A 21,523-nucleotide genomic window follows, 5' to 3' on the forward strand; every position below is an offset into this window, starting at 1 on the left:
ATGTGGGGCAGAACTTGCTGTGAAACCTCGTTCTTATTAACACTACTAGGAATTGAGCAGCTGTCCTTTCCACTATGTGTACAAAAAATATCTTTGCTATGAAGGGAGTTATGGGTTTATAGTCAATCACGTTATGTTTAGAAATGGTCAATGTAACAATGGAAAAGCTACAGAATATGGATCTTTCACAGAGGCAAAATAAGGCTCGTGTAAAATTTTGAAGATTATGTGTATCAGTAAAATACTTTAAAAATTAGTTACTACCTTTTACAGTTGGGATAGACATCTTTTGACCTTAAAATTCGACATATTGCACTTAGTATGAGAAACTAATATAGTAAACCTTCTTTTTAAGGTTGCATGAAGCATGTGCATCTCAGTGTGGAGCATTTTATGCTTTATTTTGAGCTTCAAAGGCATTATATTTCCCTACAATTCAGCTTATTCTGCATCACCTTATAAGCTGGTGATAAATTTACTATGGAAGGATAGTATTTGTTTTGGTAACGTTATGCTCTCTGTAATTGTAGTGCAGAAAGAAGCTGTTTACAGGAGCACATACTCTTTTTTTAAAATAACAGGCATATGCACCTGAGTTTAAATTTAATTCAGTATCTGAATTTGTATTTTGAACTCCTGGGCTTTTGATTCCTTCTCTAAAATGTAAGTCTGTCCATTCTTTAATGCTTATTTTAAAAGAAGAATAAGTAGGAGTGTGAGCTTATTGTGACCGTCAGGAAGCCAAAGCAGATCATGAAAACCTTTTAATATCACTGTGCTTCATCTGCTTAAAATGTATCTCTAATTTGGGCATGATTTGTAATCTGGGCTTTTTCTTTACAGAGTTCTTTAATGCAACGTTTATGTAGTTTTCTGAAAATATTGCAAGTTTCATACAGGTTAATCAGATTTGGGTTTTTTTATGATATTCAGGTAAATGGCAGAAGAATATTTGGGTCAATATAAATAAGATTATAAAGCCTAACTACAAATGTTTTATTGCTGGCTAGCTAAATGCACCTCTTCTAATCAGATTGATTTCCCTAACACTTGCTGAAACATGGGTCATAGCTATTACTTTTTTTAAAAAATCTGGTGTATGTGCAAAAAACTTAAGAAGAAAATTATTTCTGAAGTGCTATGGGGTGCTAAAGCTCGCTGAAAATTAAGGAAAAGGGGACTTTGGCTACTAAGTCCTGTACATAACTTATCCTTTGCCATTCTGTTTCAGTAAGCAAAGTCAAAGATGTTTTAAATTTCTGTCTTCGGATTCTTTTCTGACAGTGGCCTTTTTTAAAGGAGACATGATCCTTTTTCTTCTTCTCCTCTGTAGAACCCAAGAATTTGGTCCTTCAGTTTGGTAGGTTTCCTGGCCAGTGACTGAGGAGTGGCACAGTATTAGCTCATGGAGTTAGGTTTCTTTCTTGAGTATATTCTGTAACTGCTCTCAAGCATGGAGGAACTTTTACATGCTATAATCTACCCTCATGCTCTCCTGAAACATCAGTCATTCAAGTTCTTACTCTCCTGTCAGCCTAAGTTAAGAGATTGCACAGTATCAACAGACCTTCCATTGGAGGAGTTACATATCTGGTCCCATAAATCAACATTTTGGAGCTCTGTCAAAGGGATAAGTTTTTGGGTTTTTTTTGTTTTGTCTGAACACCGAAGATACTTGAGCAAAGCACTTCTGTCTATTTTTGGCCCGGCTTAGCTTGACCAGACAAAGTAGTGACTTCTCTTCCACCCTTTCCCTTGGGAGGTGAAGTCATGGAGCTGTGAATTTAAAAGCACTCCTGTGACAGCTTGTGACTGAATATAGACTTCTAGAAAGTTAGCTTTTCTAGCTTTTGGAGTACTGCTTTTCTTCAGTTCTCACTTTTCACTTTATAATAAATGCATATTTATCATGAAAGTTTATCTATCTCTAGAGTTTTTAATATTAATTTTCCTCATTGAAGTCATTGCAGCAGGCTCTGGTCTATCTGATGGGATAAGACAGTTATTAGTTTAAAACTGCCCTTGCTGAAGCAATTAGGACCTTTGCCGTGGATTTCAGTGAGGTCAGGTTGCTGTTCTTTTAGCATTTACATACAACTGTTGTGGGAAGTATAGTGTAGCGTTTTAAAAAATGTCATCTGCTTAGAAATAGGCTGTGCCAATCAGACATGCCATCAGATTTCTGTAGGCCTTCCCGAGTGCTTTTTGAAGTCCAGTTATGTGAAGATGGTACCAGACGAAGATGTGTGGTCTTCATATGGGGGTGGCTTTCAAGTGTGTTTTTCACCTTTCACGCAGAAGGATGGAAGCAAATATTTGACTTTCTGACTTTCCCGAGACGGAAATACTGGAAAGAAAATACGAGATTGTGCTAGAAGAGCTGCGGCAAGAATGTTATGATGAGTCTGAGAGGTCCTGGCTATGTAGAGGGTAGTAGAGCCAGTGGGTTATAAGGAGACATGATGCTGAGCAAGAATAGAAGGCATTTGAGGTCTGGTAGGAAACAGACCCTTGATGAGACACTGCAAGCTGAATACAAGGGAAGGAAGTGGTATGGACTCACAAGTGTGAGTGCCCCTAACCTACAGACCTCTCATTGCTAGCTAAAGGGGAACAGCAGCAATGAAACACCCTTTACTTCTTCGCTCTCAGGTTCTGAAGATTAGGTTTTCAACCTTGTCAACCTGCAATTATGGTAGGCCTGCCAAAGGTACGTGATTGCTCTTTGGGGTTCTTCTGCACAACTGAATTTGTCAACTCTTTCTCCCTTCAACACCCATCTTCTCTTTCCCCGTGCCTCCAGAGCTTCCACTTCTAGGCTCTCTCTCCTTACTGCTTCTAAAATCTCCCAGGCAGTTACTCTTGTCTATCTGGAAACGTCTAGTGGGCACCATTTTCTGTTTATTTTTAGAGAAAAGAATAAAAGCATTTCTGAATAATATTGTCGGTTATACAGCATCTATTTCTTTCCTCTAAAGAGCTCCTTGGGTCTAAAATCTTAGCTATGTTTCCTTTGAGGTTTTTTGGTGTTGTAAACTTCTAGGTAATCCTCTAAGCGGCATGAAAAGAATACACTAGCAGCATGGTTTAGCTGCTGAAATGGTACCGAAAATGAAACCGCAGAGCTGGTAAAAACAGCAATTGGATCTATAGCTAGTAAACTGTACTAATAAAACTGCTTTTGACAAGAACCTTCTCCAGATTAAAAAAAAAATCTGTCATGTTCCAGTCTATTGTAATTATATCAGTAAGCTAACTTGTTAATTTAAAGGGAATCTAAAAGGTTTTAGAAAGGGATTTTGAACAGTAGGAAAGGTTTTGCTTTCCTTCTCCAGATTTAGGCATGAGATGCTTAGATCAGCAAGTTCAAAGGGTTCAAAAGTGTGGCAATCAGAAGGAAGCAGTTTAAGTCATTAACTTAAAAAATATTTCCTGGTTTTTTATTATGTTATTTGGTGTAAAGGCTAAAACCATTTTAAAATGATGGTTTTCTTAATTATTGTATATTATGTCAAACAGCTCTTCTGTAGGTTTCATACTAGATGATTCATTTATTGTCCAATTTATTACTTAAATAATAGAATGCAAAATAATTTCAAATTCTGCAATATACTTCCATTAAGACTTATATTTAGCAAAGTACACATAGATAATGATGCTGATTAACCATAAGAAGTACAAAATTTTACACAGTTATATTTAGTTCCAAACCAATGTAACTTAATATTCATAATGGAGTATCAACATTCTTTATGAGTCCAACTAAAAACATTTTCTCTCCATGTTGGTATAATTAGCTGTAAAAGCAAAAGAATTTAAAGAATTAACTTATTCTAATTCACTAACCTCAGTTACAGTTAAAATAATTTATTGATAGCACTTTTATTTAAAAAAAAAGAAAATTTACCTCAAAAGCATTTAAACGATGTAATAAAATGAAGCTAGACACCAAAAATAATAAACTCTTAAAAAAATTCTTTATTTTATAACTACTCCTATGACAGTTTGTAATTGGAAATAGACTTCTAGAAAGTTAGCTTTTCTAACTTTTGGAGTACTGCTTTTCTTTAATGCTTTAAAGCTTATTTAAATTTTATTTAAAAATCCCTGCAAGACTTAGAGATGCACCAGCACCCTTTACGATTTGAAACGGAATATATGGAGGATGTCAAAAAGGAGTAGTTGTCAATCCCAGTTGATCTTCAGCTACAGTGTGGTCTATTACTGAGTTAAATTATCATTACAGTTAGCACCCAGTAACCCCAAGCATTGTACTGATACCACTCTGGTAAACTAATATTTTAATTTCAGAATTCTTAAAGTATTCCTAATACTTTTTCAGTATTTTCCCCTAAATTCCCCTAATTTCCCCTAAATTCCCCTAAAATGTTCTGATACAGATTAAATAATAGGTATTCCATGTTTGGACTAATTTATCTTCATCGGAAAAAATTGAAAAGAAAATTCCTTGGTGGAAAACTCCACCCAGCCTTAACACAGGAGCCCCTACTAATGCATCCAAAATGAAATTATCATGGCAAGGACTCTACTGTGATACAAAAGAAAACTGGCATAGAAGGCAAAGCAAAAGATATAAACAGGATGGGAATTTTGAAGTATGATCAGGAGACAGAAAAAAGATTGATTCATTCAATTAATGTTTAAATATGGGGTATTCACATGTGTACTGCTAAATAGCAATAGTTTTATGGAGGATATTCCCAGCGTAAGGTGAGGCATGCTTTCACCTGCTAAACATTTTTATATGATATGAAAAGGCGACTTGTACTGAAAGTTTTTCATTTAATCCCTCTTCCATCCAAAAAAGTTCCAGTGGAGTAAACTTAAACGTGTTACTCCCCAACATGTTTTGAAAGCAATAGTTAAAACATTATTTCAAAAATATACTTGTGTCACTTGGATGTGAGGGAGGGTTGCACGATGCTAATTTTTCTTTTAATGTTCTGTTCTGCACCTCATCACTGGACTAAATGATTTGGAAAAACCTTGATGTCTTTTCAAGCTGTCTGGTGTGGGTGGGCAAGAGGCAGATGTTTTTTCTGAATACTTAAACACACTGGATGTTTGATTCAAGCATTGCAAAGAATAAAATACTTGCAGTACATCTTGAGTGTAACAAACCAGATTTGCAATTAACTATTGCAGTACATCTCCAGAGCAGCTCACCTTATCATTTTGCCTTGCAGACACATGAATCTGGGGAAGTGATTTTGCAGGGTCATTGTAAGAGTGTTGATCTTCTCTTCTTTGGACATTGATTCAAACCTCATGAAAAAGAAATTATCATTCTTGGGAGTTTCCTATAAACTCAGCTGTGGATAAGAAGCCCAACTTGTGCTGCTTAGATGAACACAGGTTCTAAAATCTCCTTTGAGAGATGCTGAACACTGGAGTTGGTAGCAGGCAGATAATGTGTGGTTGTGTCTAAACAGAGCTTCCCTTTGGTAGTGGAAGATTTCAAACTGATGTTCGCCTTTCTTGTGACCAAAGAGAGGTGTACCAGCATTTGAAATACTCTTTTTTCTTTTCATGCAGTCTGCCTAATTTATCGTCCAGTGCCACAGGAAATCTGATCTAAATTTCCCTAACTGCTAACAAAGGATTATTTCTCACTGCCACCCCGTTCAAGTGTTACGGTTTTCCCTATTTTGGCTTGTTGAAGTTCAAGAATAGATATTAAAATCTGTTTTATAAATATTGGCTGTATTTGAAGTGTTGTTAGGGTTACTGACCAATAGCTATTTCAGAAGTCCTTATGGTTTGTGATTTTTTTTTTTTTCTTTAGAAAAGAACAAAAAATAAATGAATCATAGAATCATAGAATAGTTAGGGTTGGAAGGGACCTTCAGAGGTCATCTAGTCCAACCCCCCGCAGTGAGCAGGGACATCTTTAACTAGATCAGGTATGAATGACGTAAGTGACCAAAAAGATTAGTATATTGTTTTATGACATGAATAACAAATGCTTCCTGCTGTGACTCCAGATTGCTGAAGACAGGATACAGTTAATGTAGTTTATATAAATCATGTGTGTTAGCTGAAGGATTAGTTTTTTAAAGTTAATTCTGAAGTGTTCATTACTGTTCCAAATATAAGGTCTTTTACTTTTTAACCTTTGGAACATTTTTCCTTGGCATTTTTTTGTAGGTATGTATGACTGACTTTCATAAGCCTCCATGTAAGTATTTCTGCTTTTCAGGTGTGCATGTGATTGTTGATATAGCACATTTCCAAGTTGCCTTGTTTTAGTATGGCATAGGATGTTTCTGAATAGTCTGCTTCCGAGTCTGTAATCTATAATGGACAATATTTCTCTTAAATTTTCAGAGAAATTCAACATTTCAAAAGGCAATAGTTTTGTGTTTGGGTTTTTTGTTTTGTTTTGTTTTTACTATTGATTATAGCTTTGCCTTCTAGTCATTTAATAATGGCTATTTTTTATGGATTAACTGCCTTAATAATAGAGACGAGTTATATCCAGAAAAACTGAGTCTTTTTGCACGGTAGCACATCCGTATGTGTAGATATGGACATCAGACATAATTCATGAAAGCATTCATTCAGCTATTTATAGGAGTGAGCTCATGGGAAAAGAAGTATTCTGCTTGCAATAACAAATAATAAACTGAAGACAGTACGTATAATACATAAATACTTCCCAAAATAATTTTTTGTATCTTAGTTTCCTCAAAATTAATTAAACACAAAAATAATTTTAATTGAACGTTTTTCCTCCAAAAAGATGTAATTAACTCAAATATCACTTAACTAGAGGTTTTGTCTACAGTTTTTATTAAAAAAAAATAGGATTAAAAGGATGTAGGGGAAAACGTGGAAAATAGTTACAGTTACCTATTATTTCTCTTATACAGCAGATAGATTTCAGGATGACAGTATTCCTCATTATAGCAATTCTGTTTTTGCTATTTTATTGCTTTATAAGACCTTTCATTTTTTGTCTTACCCTAACTTAGCTGTCTCATTGTTCCTTATGATCCTTTCGATTCAGGATGCAGAATAGAAAACTGCGACTCCTGCTTTAGCAGAGACTTTTGTACCAAATGCAAAACTGGCTTCTACTCACACAGAGGCCGCTGCTTCCGAGGATGCCCCCCTGGATTTGCAGCCTTGGAAGAGCTTATGGAATGTGTGGGTGAGTCTTCTAGCACAACCGTGCTGCTGAAGCAGCTCTTTTGCCAGGTGGATGGGTTCAAATACCTATGAAACTATTTTAAAGCTGATGCTTAGTATTTTCTATCAAGAAATATTCACTAATAGATTGTGTCTGGATCTCTTTACCCCTAATAATAATAATTAAAACCCCACATTTTTTCCCAAACTTTGAAATATTACATTATTGGGAATGTCATTCTGTTCTGCGTCAGAAAGTTCTGTCCTCTTAACTGTAAATCACCTTGTATGGGGATTTATAACTCAGAATTTGTATGATTTCATGAAGGCCAGCTTTTGCATTAGAACTTTAAGTCAATGATGTACTTGTTGCACTCTTGTCCTCATAAAACTACCTGCTCATATTGCCTTTAATGAATGCCAGAAACCAAGGGCAGGGGAGATTAAACTCCTGTAGCATCTGGGCTTCAAATTCACTTTTAGTTTCTCTGCAGCTCCCCCCTTTTCTATTAGCAAGTAATAAATATAAACCACCAAATAAGTGTTTTTAGTAGAAATTTACTTTATAACTCTGAGCCAGCATTGGCAGTTTTCACAATGTTTCTGGAGTCTCACAATTTGGTGTTTAACCTTGAAGCCTGGGAACTGTGTCAGAACAGACTCTTTTCTTTCAAGAGTGTTCCTTGCATTTCATGATAGTGAGAACCTGGAAGTGTGACTCTTGAGCTTTGCAAATCCAGGTGACAATGAAATAGGATTTATTTATTAAAAAGAAAAAAATCTAAATCAATCTCATGAGTTTAGGAGGGTTTTTGAATATTTGGGACTGACATGATGTCTATACATACAGATTGATAGTCTTACGTTTTTATGCTCAGATTGATGCCAGCCAAAAAGATTCTTTCACGTTCTGTAAGAGATTTTAATTTTGTTTCTAAGTTTTTGCCTGTTAACAGTAAAACTTTCAAGTGGTGGTTTCTAGTAGTGTATTCTAATTAAAAAAACAAACTAAAGGAAAAAAAAAACCCAGAAGAATTGCTCATTCGTCTTTTTGTTTGCTTTATCAGAAGGCTGTGAAGTGGGTCAGTGGAGTGAGTGGGGAATTTGCAGCAGAAATAACAAAACATGTGGATTTAAGTGGGGCCTGGAAACGAGAACAAGGCAAATTGTGAAGAAGCCAGCGAAAGACACGATACCATGCCCAACCATTGCAGAATCCAGACGGTGTAAAATGGCCATGAGGCATTGTCCAGGAGGTAAGCACAGTCCATGCCACAAAAATCTTTATGAGCTTTCCTTAACTGAAATCCTATTTCTAACTTGAGAAAAATTCTATTTCATCCCAGCTGAATGGGAAATCCTGTCTCTGTTCTGCCAGCCAAGGCTGAAAGGCGGTGGTACTACCCAGTGCTGGTGTGATGGGTATTTAAATTAAATGAAGTTAGTTACACATGACATTGTTAGCTGGAACTGTTAGCTAGAATGTGTTATTTTTTCTGAATATCGTAGATCAGGGCCAGACTGTGATAGGTGTGATACAAGCAGAATAGTGATAAATATCAAGCTTTTCAGCATGAGACCAGCTTATGGCAATTACCACAAGCAGATAAAAGGAATAATCAAATTTCTTTCTTGTGGTGTTCTAAGACTTAAGTAGTGGTGCTGGTTTGAAAAAGGAAGTGGAGTTGCAAACTTGTGTCCCATTTGTAGACACCATAGAGGAGACACATCACTGGTAGAGAGGAGTTTTTGTTATCTTTTAAATTGAAATGATTAACCTTTCACTTGTGCTGACTAAACACTTACAGAATTTTCAGAATTTGTAGGAGAGGTGGATGATCAACACATGATAAAGATGCCGTTCCTTTTGGAATTACAGGATTTAAGAAAGATTCAGTCTTCAAGACATCTCTAGTCCAGCCTCCTGCTGCAAGCTGGGTCAACCATGAGATCACACAAATAAAAAGGAATAAAGGGTTGCAGAGTTCTGAGAAAAGCTATAACCTTATGAATAAGCTAAAACTGAAATAATCTTAGAATAAGATAAACATAAATAAGTTTGCTTTGAGTTCTGGGATTGTTGAGTATTTCTCTCTTGGCTTGAACATACTGCCTGCCAGTATGTGTGAAAATTATACATAAAGTTTTAGTTTACAGATTAAATCTGTGCAAGCTTCATTTTTGTCTCTAGGACCCTGACACAATCTGGAAGAGAATATAAAGATGATTCTCTGTCATCCACGTCAACTGAGTCTGTTGTGCACTCTTCCTGTCTGTCCCACTCCCTGTATCCATACACACGTACATGCACATAGTACATAGTCATAGTGGTACTGGAGTGCATTGTACAACACAGTTAATCTGCAACCTTAAATAAACTTCTCAAACACATTGAAGAGTGGAACCTACAAAATTAACATCTCTAAAGGAAGAAAGAAGGAAAGGTAAAAAGACTGATTTGGGCTGCCACGGTGTATGTCTCATGGTATCTTTGAATGAGAGTCAGCTGCATCTACATCAAGGAAGCTACAATTACTAATATTGCAGCCTGCTGAGGTGGATGAGATCTACAAATTACATCTAACAAACTCTGAAGCCCAGATGGGATTAGTGATCAGATCAAGTGGGGAAATGTTTTACTGCTAGAATGAAAGGAAGAAAATAGACTGTGTGAAGCTCTACAAAATTATAGAAACATAGAATCATAAAATACTTTCAGTTGGAAGGAACCTTTAAAAGTCATCTAGTCCACCCCCCCTGCAATGAGCAGGGACATCTTCAGCTAGATCAGGTTGCTCAGAGCCCTGTCCAACCTGACCTTGAATGTTTCCAGGGATGGGGCATCTACCACCTCTCTAGGAAACCTGTGCCAGTGGTTCACCACCCTCATGGTGAAAAATTTCTTCGTTATATCTTCCCTCTTTTAGTTTAAAACTGTTAACCCTTGTCCTATTGCAAAAGGCCCTGCTAAAAAGTCTGTTCCCATCTTTCTTAGAAGCCCCCTTTAAGTACTGGAAGGCTGCAGTAAGGTCCCTCCAGAGCCTTCCCTTCTCCAGGCTGAACAACCCCAACTCTCTCAGCCTGTCCTCACAGGAGAGGTGTTCCATCCCTCTGATCATTTCTAAGGCCCTCCTCTGGACTTGCTCCAACAGGTCCATGTCTTTCCTGTGCTGAGGGCTCCAGAGCTGGCCGCAGGACTCCAGGTGGGGTCTCACCAGCGTGGAGCAGAGGGGCAGAATCCCCTCCCTCGACCTGCTGGCCACGCTGCTTTGGATGCAGCCCAGGATATGGTTGGCCTTCTGTGCTGCGAGCACACATTGCCGGCTCATGTCTGACTTTTCATCCACCAGCACCCCCAAGTCCTTCCCGGCAGGACTGCTCTCAATCCCTTCACCTCCCAGCCTGTACTGGTACTGGGGTTTGCCCCAACCCAAATACAAGACCCTGCACTTGGCCTTGTTGAACCTCATGAGGTTCACACAGGCCCTTTCCGTGAGCTTGTGCAGGTCCCTCTGGATGGCATCCTGTCCCTCAGGTGTTAACCTCACCAATCAGCTTGGTGTCATCTGCAAACTTGCTGAGGGTGCACTCAATCCCACTGTCTGCATCATTGATGAAGGTACTCAACAATACTGGTCCTGTTATGGACCCTTGAGGGATACCACTTGTCACTGATCTCCATCTGGACATTGAGCCATTGACCACTACCCTCTGCATGCGACCATCCAACTAATTTCTCATCCACCCAACAATCCACCCATCAAATCCCTATCTCTCCAGTTTAGAGAGAAGGATGTTGTGAGAGACGATGTCAAAGGGCTTACAGAAGTCCAGATAGACGACATCTTGTTGTATGTTGAATATCTTCATCAATGACATAGACAGTAGGATCAAGTGCACCCTCAGCTAGTTTGCAGACGACACCAAGCTGACTGATGAGGTTAACACACAGGGAAAGGATGCTAACGTCTTCCCTTGTCCACTGATGTGGTCAGTCCATCATAGAAGGCCACTAGGTTGATCAGGCAGGACTTGCCCTTGGTGGAGGCATGCTGGCTGTCTCAAATCACCTCCCTGTCCTCCACGTGCCTTAGCAGAGCTTCTAGGAGGATCTGTTCCATGATCTCCCCAGGCACAGAGGTGAGGCTGACAGGTTGGTAGTTCCCAGGATCATCCTTGCTACTTTTTTTAAAAATGGGTGCAATGTTCCCCTTTTTGCAGTCTCCAGGGACTTCACCTGACTGCCATGACTTTTCAAGTATCATGGAGAGTGGCTTGGCAGCTACATCAGCCAATTCCCTCAGGTCTCTGAGATGCATCTCATCAGGTCCCAGAGACTTGTGCATGTTTGGTTTCCTCAGGTGGTCTTGAACCTGATCTTCTCTTACAGTGGGAGGGACCTGGCTCCTCCAGTCTTGCAGGGACTGGAGAGGTGTGGGAGGAGAGACTGCCAGTGAAGACTGAGGCAAAGAAGTTGTTCAGTATCTTAGCTTTCTTCTCATCCATTTTTACGTTTGCCAGTCTTGCTTATTGGGGGGTACATTTTCTTTGACCAACTCCAATCTCCAATCAATATTTTTTTTTCCCATACAGATGCATGAAGTTTATGTTGTAGTGGAAAATTCAAGAAAATTGCAGAATATTTTCAATTACGCTCCATGTGGTAGAGATATGTGTCTATAGTGGCAAGTATTCCATGGATGCAACATCCAGCTTCTATATAAACTCCTGGCAAGTAGAAATTTACAGGTATAGGTTTAGTCTTGTTAATTTAGTTAGCATACAAATTACTCAAATTGTTGTAAATAGTTCAAGAAATGTGCTTAAGTGGACCACAATATTTATGAATGCTGTAGAATGCTCATGTAACTCTGGTAATCTGGAGCTATTGAGCATTCATACCTTTTTCTACAAGATTCTCTTAGGTCATTTCAAAAGTTCTCGTCCAGCAATTCAGTCGCTGATGAAACATTTACCTCTGAAATGTTACCTTTTTAAAGGCACAGTGTTGGGCTTTCCTAAGAGTTAGGAAATTTATTGCCTAGTCCATATCAAAGATCATTGACTAAATCTCTGTGTTTTTTTCACTGTGTTTCAGCGAAGTTACAGCTACAAATGTAAATTCAGTGTGAAAGGCTTGTAGTACTCTTTCATAACCGTGGGCTCCAGTAAATCCTAAAGATTACGGTCCTGTCCTGACCTCCCGTGGTGTGGAATTCCCTGCCTGTGTTTTCAGAGATAAAAATATGTATGTAGAAAACTGCATGTTTGAACTCTCTGCACTGAATGCTGATGTTTAATATTGCTTCAGTGCAATCATATAAAACTCTGGCCAGGTTATAAACTCCTTTCTCTCTCCTAAGAAACTCCTGGGAGAGAGTGTGTTAGTGGTTTAAGTGCCCGGGTCAAGTCTTCTCCAGGCCTGGTTGTCTCCGCAGGTGAGGAAGCCACAGAGATTGTCCTGTTTGAAACTCCTGCTTCGGAGTATGTTTTAATTATGATTATATACATGACTGGTCTAAGATCCCATTCCTTTATCACATTTAATGTAGTTAGCAGGTTGCACCAACACTTGAAATGTTTCTTTGCTTACTTCCTCACTGTGAAGTAGCAGGAGGCAGAGAAGCTGGTTACGGGGAAGCTGAAATCGAGCAGATCCTGGCTGCTAAGGAGGGCATTCTGTGTTTTTAAAAATACGGTGTTTTCCTAATGTTAGAAATTTTGTAATTGAACTTTTAAGCCAAGGAAATAAGAGAAAAATGTAAGGTTAGCACTACTGGGGAACTGAAGAACCGTAATCCCTGTAAATGTCAGTTGAGAGGCTGTTAATAAATCCTTTCTTGCTAATGTTCTCCGTACATAAACGCACACAAATGTGTAGGATAAGTATTGGATTATACTGCTAAAATGGTTGTAGATTGTGCTGGATTAAATTGAGCACAGGAAGTAAGGATATTTTTGGTAGAACAGGGTCAAATAAAGTGCTTTTGACACAAGCTTTCTACTTCTGTACATTTTACAGTTACTATTTATGGTCCACATTACAGAAAAACTTCTGAAACAGATTTTTACGCGTTTGCAGAAGTGGAGTTAAATTCAGTTTTCCGGCTAAGTACTTCACTTCCATATTTATCAAGGATTGAGATGTTACCCATCTGGCCATGTGGCTGTGGTACAAATCTAGCTGATGAAGAAGATTTCATTATCGCTTTCCCAGTATTTGCAGAGTTGTAGAGATACAAGCTGGAATGCAAGTGAAAGATGATTTCACTTCTTTGCTATTGAAGCCAGCAATGTAAGAGGACACTCTACTTGATTTCAAATATGTTACTCAGTGGTATTTTCTTATTGTCAGTACTAATTGTTTTAACTGTTATTACCAGATGGGAATGTCACATTTGTGTATCTGTTCATGTTATGTATGTTACCCTGTGGCTTGGGTGTAACATGACTTATACTATGACAGGTTAGACGTAGAAGAAGATGACTTGGATCGTTCAGGCCACCTCCTACCCATGCTGGTCTATTTCTGATAAGCAATTTTCTCCTCTTTATCTCAAAAAAAAAAAGAAAAAAATACTTTTAAAAAAAGATTGATTGCATTACAAGCAATGGGGAAATTAGCAGGCAGAAATATTCTATGGGCTGATACAACTTGCTGTTCTAGAAGTTTTCCTATATGTTTATAATGAATATTCTCTTTTTACCTCTTATTTTTACATGTTCCACATGCTAACCTCAGTAAATTACTCCTCTTTTGTTTGTGCCCTGGAGGTATTTGCAGATTGCTCTCATGTTTCTTATTAAGTATTACAAAGGCAAGCCAAACAGCTCTCTACTTCTTTTAGTCTTCCATCAGACTGCAGTTCTTCGAGTTACCTGATACATGAATATTACTCTATTATTTTTAGTAAGAATCATGATGCCATTTCTGAATGCTTATGCTGTGAAGAAAGAGAGGTGAAGATGAGGTGTATGCATTAATTTCCTGAGCTCAAAGGAAGGAAGGTAGCAGGACAGGGCATGAGGCTACTGTGGAAAAGGGTTCTTTCCTTGACACAGACATGTAACTGCGTGGACTTCATGCTGCTTGATTGGTCTTTGGAGGCTTTTTATGCGGTAATCTTTCTTCTTTCCATTGCTGCAATAGAATTTAAGACTTCTGGCAGAGCAACAGTAAAAAGACCGAATCAGGCTTTCTTTCCTTATACTGCAGTTACATTTCATTATTAATATTCAGAAATGATGACTGAAAAGACTGGAAGATTAAAGAATATATACATAAATATAGAAAACTAATAAATATACAAAGCTGCAAAATGCATATTAACTAAGTAGTGTGAGTTCTTTTAATTTGATAAGCTACTAGTGATATGGCAAACACAGAGTTAATGATCCCAGTTTGCAAAAACATTTAAGGTCGGGTAAACAATATTTAGAGTAAATTCTACTCTAAATTCTACAACATACACTTTGGTGAAGACACTAGCTACACACTTAAAATATACTAAACCCCTCATAATTGCTAGTAGAAGCCATGTTGCAGGTATAGTTATCTCTAGTAGGTAAGTATTTTTTCCTTCTTTAAATTGTCATGTTTCCTCTGAGAGTGAATGTTTTAAAATTTCTGGCTTTAACTTGACAAGCTACAGTATAAAGGGTCAAAAATGTTGTTGCGTCATCCTTCCACTCCCCTGAAAGTTTGGTGCTAATATTTGTTTTCTTTTGAAACCTGGGAGAGGAAATCAGGATTTCTCTCTTTTATTAGATTATTTACAAGAGGCTAACTGAAGAATTTTTCAGTTGCGCAACCAACAATCATAGAATCATTGAATAATACAGGTTTGAAGGGACCTAGGAAGGTTACATATCCAACCTCCTGCTGAAAGTAGGGTCAGACAAGGTGGTCCAGGGCCATGACTTTGCACTTGTCTTTGCTGAATTTCGTGAGGTTCCTTTCAGCTACAATGAATCTATGCTTCATAAGTGAGAAGTAAAAAAAAAAAAAAAAGCTCAAAATAAATGTAGCATCAGAACTCAGTGAGTGATCTTTGTGATCAGACAGATGGTTATGTTCTTTTGAGCTTTTTGACTCCATCTACACTGAAGTGCCCAATGTGGAAAAGTTTGTAAGCCAGGATGCTTTTGAGACCTTGCACTTGTAGTCAGAAGTAGGCACAATACCTACAAACATCATCCGCCTTTTGAGTGTCAATGCTAGGGCTCTGCCTGGGTGGGTCTCAGTAAACATAACCACCACATTTTATGTATCCTAGTGGTCTTGTTAAGTTACCAAAGAACAAGTAGCCCAAGTGGCAAAGACTGGTCCAGGAACAGCAAGAACTGTTGCCTTCTCCACAGAACAGTTGGGCACTGGGCTAGATTTGTCCATAGACTGTGCTGTCACCATCCTCGGAAGCTTCCAAGACCTGACTGGACAAAGCCCTGAACAATCTGGTCTAAATGGTCTCGATGCCACTGAGAGCAGAAAGTTGGACTGGGGACCAACCTGGATGATTCTGCTGCTGTGAAAGGCAGAATGTGCTGTGGATTTAGGCTGAAAGAACACTGCTCTTCCTGTTTGGGCTTTGCAAAATTTCTGGTATCTTCTATTCCCAATTAGAGAGAAGCTGGAATGACTGATCATAGGGAAAAGGAACAAAACAAGTCTTTACCATGTTTGTTACAGCGCCAAGATTTCTTACTTTGGCCTAAGTTATTGATGTTGAAATAACATGGAGAGTATGTCTAATGTTTTGAATATAATACTAGCTGTAGTTTTATGCATTTCAGAGTTTAGCTTTAATCAATATGGAAGCTTAGTTGGAAGTGCTGATCTCTTAACTTTATTATTGTTTGACCTCTTCACTTAATTGTCTTTGGCTGAATGCTGCACACTTTTAATTTCAAAATCTTGCATACGATCTAAAAGATACATAGCACAATGTACCTTTATTTTAACTCGATGCACTATGGCAGTCTAAGAAAACATTGAAAGACTGGCAGAGGTACTGTAGAGATGCAGATGTAGAACGATATTTTAGTTTTAGATTTGCTTTGACTTTTCAAATCTTAAAGAAAATCCCAGTCTAATTTGTTGACATTTTCAGTAAGTTGAGGATTTCATACCATTGTTAGTTAAGTCGTGACATAAATGTATGTGTCAAGTTATAGATAAAAAAAAAGATCCTACTTAGAAAAGCTTATCTTAACAGTTGAGGCATGATCTGAAGAGGGATGGTAGCAAACGGAAAGCACTGTGGTTCTGGGAAAGATGACAAGATCTACAAACAATACAGTCTTACTTCTTTGGTTAGTATTGCATGAATCTTGAAGACATTAGAATATTATTTGTCACTGTAATACTAAAAATTACTGTTTAGAAGTCTTGTCAGCATTTCAAATCAGACTGTAGTATATAGTATTTACAACAATGTACTGTCGTTGCCTACTGCAGCTCTCTTAATTTTGCTGTAACACTGCACAAAATCTGCCCTTTTTTGCCCTCAGCAGACAGGTAGAAATGGCATTAAGTGGAGTTCTGCCCCGTGTAGGCTCTGCTAGAATATTGGTATCACCAAGCAAGCTTGCCTCCTTGGTATGTTTTATGAGCACCAATTACACTCTGACCAAGAAGGCTTGGCCTTAGCTTGTCTGAAAATATACCCATAATTTTCAGTTACAAAGCATGACTCAAAGCTTCTGAAGGAAAAAAGAAAAAGACATTTCAGCATCAGCAGAAAGCTTACAAGAAGTAAACTCCACCAAAGGCACTTATTTGCCCAGTGCAGGTGGGAAAGCAATATTAATAAGCAAATGTTTTTGCGAGTGTTTTAGTTGATGGCCATTCTGCACATTTTGTGAAGGAACTGGCAAGTGGGAGCAAGAGGGGACAAGATGAACGTAGTGTGGAGACTTTCCAGAGAACACGAACTGCTTTATAGCGTGGCTTAACCCTCAGAGCCTGGCATGCTTGCTAGTAAGTTTGTTCAGGAAACAAGATTTTGTCAGCTGCAGAATCTGCTTGTCTGGATTGTCAACATCTGCTTCGTACAGAGAATGTTGTGCTGAGAGTATTAAAACATTTTTTTTGCTACCCTTTAGCTGATAACATTCAGAAGGGACTGCTGCAGGTGAAGACTAATAGTAAAGGAAATCCAAACCCTAAGGAAAATGAAGCCTGTAATACTGCTTATTTCAGTGAGGGTGCCTGTAACTAGACTTTAAATAGTTTAAATTAAGGCACATAGGCAAGAGGTATATTTATAATATCAATAGTCAGTAAGTTTGTGCCAGCTTCAAAAAGAGCACAAAGGTTGTCGTTTCTATTTGCTAATAATAAAAAAACCCAAAATCTAATTAGTAGTTCAGTTTGGAAAGGACCTCGGAAGGTCATCTACGCTAGCCTCCTGTTAAATCAGGTCAACTGTGAGAAAATGAGGATTAGCTATTACTCTGTCAGTCCTCAGAGATTAAATATTTTTCCTTTTTTGGTCATAGCTCAGTTCCTTTTCATATGTTTATTTTTGAGATGCTGATTTATAAATTATTGGACAAATGGTGTTGTTTTAATTTGTTTCTAAGTGAAAAATATAAAAATGCACAGCAAATTTGAAATTGTATTTTCATATTTGCATTCATTTACACTTAGATGTGAAAATTTATGTAATGCATGTATATGCCTGTGTTGGAGCACTTCTATATCTGATGCCTCTTAGATTTGCAAGTAAAAGTTAGGCAGGGTACCTCTCAGCTGATAGGATACTATAAAGTAACTGAAATATAACGAGAAACTCATTTTTCTTTTCTGCATTAAAATACAGTATTTTATATTATTTTTTTTCTTAGAAACAAAAAAACTGTACTGATATTTCTTGTATTTTTGTCTTCTTTTTCTCTTCTGCAGCAGGGATAGGAAAATTAGGAATTTCATGATAGAGGAGTGTTCTTCTTCATACTTCTGTATCGCAGCAGTAAAGAAAATTAAGGTGTATTAATGATGAAACATGAGCAGATATGTTCTTTCCTTAAGGCTGGTGAACAACAAATCTGTTAGATCCTGACAACCCAGTATGACATGTTGATGTTCACAGCTATAGGACAGATATATGGAAAGGTTAATATAAATATTATTTTTCAAACAGTATAATTTGTGTGTTACTTGGTCATATAAATGAGGAAATATATGACTGAATGAATCTATGCAATCCTGTTCTGAAACCTCCCTTGCACACAAAATGTTTCAGATGGATTTTTGTTACAGCACTTGTTTTAAAAAAACAACCTGCCACCTGAGCAACAAAAATGCTGAATACACGGAGAAAAGAAAATGCATACACGTGTGAGCTAAGAGATTAAATATCTGTATTACACATGCATTTGATCCCTATTCATTAAAATGAGTTCAAATATACACTTAGTGTGACTTTTTAAAAATTGCTGTTATTTTTCTATTATGTTGTTGGAAGCAATCTATTCCCTAGTTATTTTCTAAACAGAAAATGCAATCTGATTAGACTCGTATCTGAAAAGTTGTTAGAAATAGTTTTTATAAGCTATATAAACTTGAACATCAGTTTGATTAGCAGTTATTTTTAATTCTAAAACCAACTAGTATCTGGCAAGGACTAACACTCAGGTTTCCTCTGCAGGTTTGAGAGGAATGACTCCTCTTTGCTGTTACTAAATTACATCACATTGCTTGATGGTCTTAGATGGCTCTCAAAACTCTGTGAACAAGATATGGCTGTGGACCCATTGTCGTCCGTTTTATATCTGTTTGAATTAAGGTCAGTTAAATTAAGCAGCTAAGCAATTAAGTGCCCTGAAAAATATCAACAGTTATTAAAAATAACCCTTCCAACATTTACGTAATTAGTATGTTCTCTCTTTGTTTGTGCCCATTCAGTGTTCATATAATTTCTCAAAGTTTGAGGGTTTTTTTTTAACTTTGGGTTGGTATTTGCCTTGAAACTGGTATAGTGGATCTGGATGGAAGTTGAGGCAACTTGATATTAAGTCACAGTGCTCCTACAAACCTTTTTTGCTGTTTTAGTCCAGATAAATATATAATGGGTTACAATTGCAATTATTAAAGTTTGTGGGTTTGTGTGAATATGATGAAATCATAGAATCATAAATCTTTGGGTTGGAAGAGACCTTTTAAGGCCATCTAGTCCAAGCCCCCTGCAGTGAGCAGGGACATCTGCAGCTAGACCAGGTTGCTCCGAGCCCTGTCCAACCTGACCTTGAAGGGTTCCAGGGGTGGAGCATCTACCACCTCTCTGGGCAACCTGTGCCAGTGGTACATCACCCTCACTGGGAAAAATTTCTTCCTTATATCTAGTCTAAATCTGCCCTCTTTTAGTTTAAAACTGTTTCCCCTTGTCCTATTGCGAAAGGCCCTGCTACAAAGTCTGTCCCTGTCTTTCTTAGAAGACCCCTTGAAGTACTGGAAGGCTGCAATAAGGTTTCCCCAGAGCCAGGCTGAACAACCCCAACTTCTCCAGGCTGAACAACCCCAACTCTCTCAGCCTGTCCTCACAGGAGATCTGTTCCATCCCTCTGATGGTTTTTGTGGCCTTCCTCTGGACCTGCTCAAACGGGTCCATGTCTTTCCTGTGCTGAGGGCTCCAGAGCTGGCCGCAGGACTCCAGGTGGGGTCTCACCAGCGTGGAGCAGAGGGGCAGAATCCCCTCCCTCGACCTGCTGGCCACGCTGCTTTGGATGCAGCCCAGGATACGCTTGGCCTTCAGGGCTGCGAGCGCACATTGCCAGCTCATGTCCAGCTTTTCATCCACCAGTACCTCCAAGTCCTTCTCGGCAGGGCTGCTCTCAATCCCTTCATCCCCCAGCCTGTACTGATACTGGGGGTTGCCCTGACCCAGGTGCAGGACCCTGCACTTGTTCTGGTTGAACCTCATGAGGTTCACATGGGCCCATGCCCTGAGCTTGTCCAGGTCTCTCTGGATGACGTCTTGTCCCTCAGGTGTGTCAACGGCACCACTCAGCTTGGTGTTTTCTGCAAACTTACATATACATTACTTATATTGAAACTTGCAACTTAACTTGGATATAAGTAGCCTGAATTTCCTTTGAGTAATGTTGTAGTGAAGTGTGGTTTTGGTTTGTTTGCTTATTTAACTGATAGGTCAGGTTATTAAAGGTTTTAAGAGGCTTAATTCTCTTTGTCTTAAGCAGAATTTAAAAATTCATGGTTCTTTTTAAAACTAGAAATAAAATCTGTCTAAAGTGACCTTTAGAGGCTACCTTTCAAGATATTAGCAAAACACTTTCTGGAAGTGTTTTGGAAAAGGGTTGTTGTCATCCAATTTCTGTTTTGGTTTTCCTTCTTTAGTACCACTGCCCAAAGCATATCTTGTAATGGACTGTATATACCTGAGTGTAAAGTTTTAGCCCTACGTACCTTATCAGGACAATTCAGCCTTCGGGATTCTATGTATTGTTTTATAATATTGCAGCTTGATACATTTTCAACTTACTTTCAAAGGATTATGAGGGAATTACGGGCAGTACAAAAGGGCCAACTTAAGCACAATTTTCCCCTCCTTGTGAATATAAATTATCCTTCAATCCTCCTTTTTAGTTAAAGTAATAGGAAATATTTTCTTGGGAAGATTTTCACTTTTTTCCAACCATTAAAAGGTTGTACACACAATGTATTTATTGCCATTATTATATCTTATACCAGATAAGTACTTTCAACGTGTGTTTCCTTAAGTATATGGTATTTCAGATGTAGCATGAGCATCATGTGATGCAGTAGCTCCTATGGGAATTCTCTGTTTTTAATGAATAACCAAGTAAGTACCAGAGTGCAAATCCTTGTAAATGACCAGAGTGTGTTAGAACTGTCCCATGGCAATTATACAGTTCAGGGTTGTTTAAAAATGATGAAGGAGAGCCAGCTGCTAATCCACATGGAAATAGAAATACTGAAAAGAGCTGTAGCTGATCCAAGTGCGCAGATTGAATTTGTCCATAAAAGGTACCTGACAAATTTTATTGTGCGTGCCCTTATGAAGTAACTCCTGTTGGTTTTGTGTTTTGCTCATTCTGAAACTACAGTCCACCTGTAGGAGGAAAGGCCATATACTTAATCATTTCTGAGTCTCAGCCAGACAGCTTTTTTTTATGCTTTATAGTGTTAGCCATTTCAGTCACAGCAGAGAAACCAGCAAACATTCACCTGCCTGAGATTGTATTTTCCTCCCTGAAGATCAATCAGTAAGGCACAGTTGTATGCGTATCATCTCCCAGACCACGGGCCTCGGTACGGCAGGTCTGGAGACCGATCTGCTTCAGGTGTGGGATGTCAGGAGAGCGGTCAGCCTCGCTCATTTTTAAGGAT

General features: G+C 38.2%; 1 protein-coding gene across 2 annotated transcripts in view; it reads left to right on the forward strand.

Moving 5' to 3' along the window:
* Positions 1-21,523, forward strand: part of RSPO2 (R-spondin 2) — a gene marked incomplete at its 5' end in the record, with an annotated part of 121,311 nt that overhangs the window by 68,179 nt on the left and 31,609 nt on the right. Inside the window, 2 exons of one of the 2 annotated variants that reach the window (XM_082015417.1) lie at positions 7,031-7,174; positions 8,220-8,408. In XM_082015417.1, coding sequence (XP_081871543.1) covers positions 7,031-7,174; positions 8,220-8,408 — 333 coding nt within the window. The remainder of the gene's footprint in view (positions 1-7,030; positions 7,175-8,219; positions 8,409-21,523) is intronic. The other variant, XM_082015418.1, reaches the window with a different exon arrangement.

Source organism: Phaethon aethereus (assembly GCF_964289735.1).
Source record: "Phaethon aethereus genome assembly, chromosome: 2".
NCBI lineage: Eukaryota > Metazoa > Chordata > Aves > Phaethontiformes > Phaethontidae > Phaethon > Phaethon aethereus.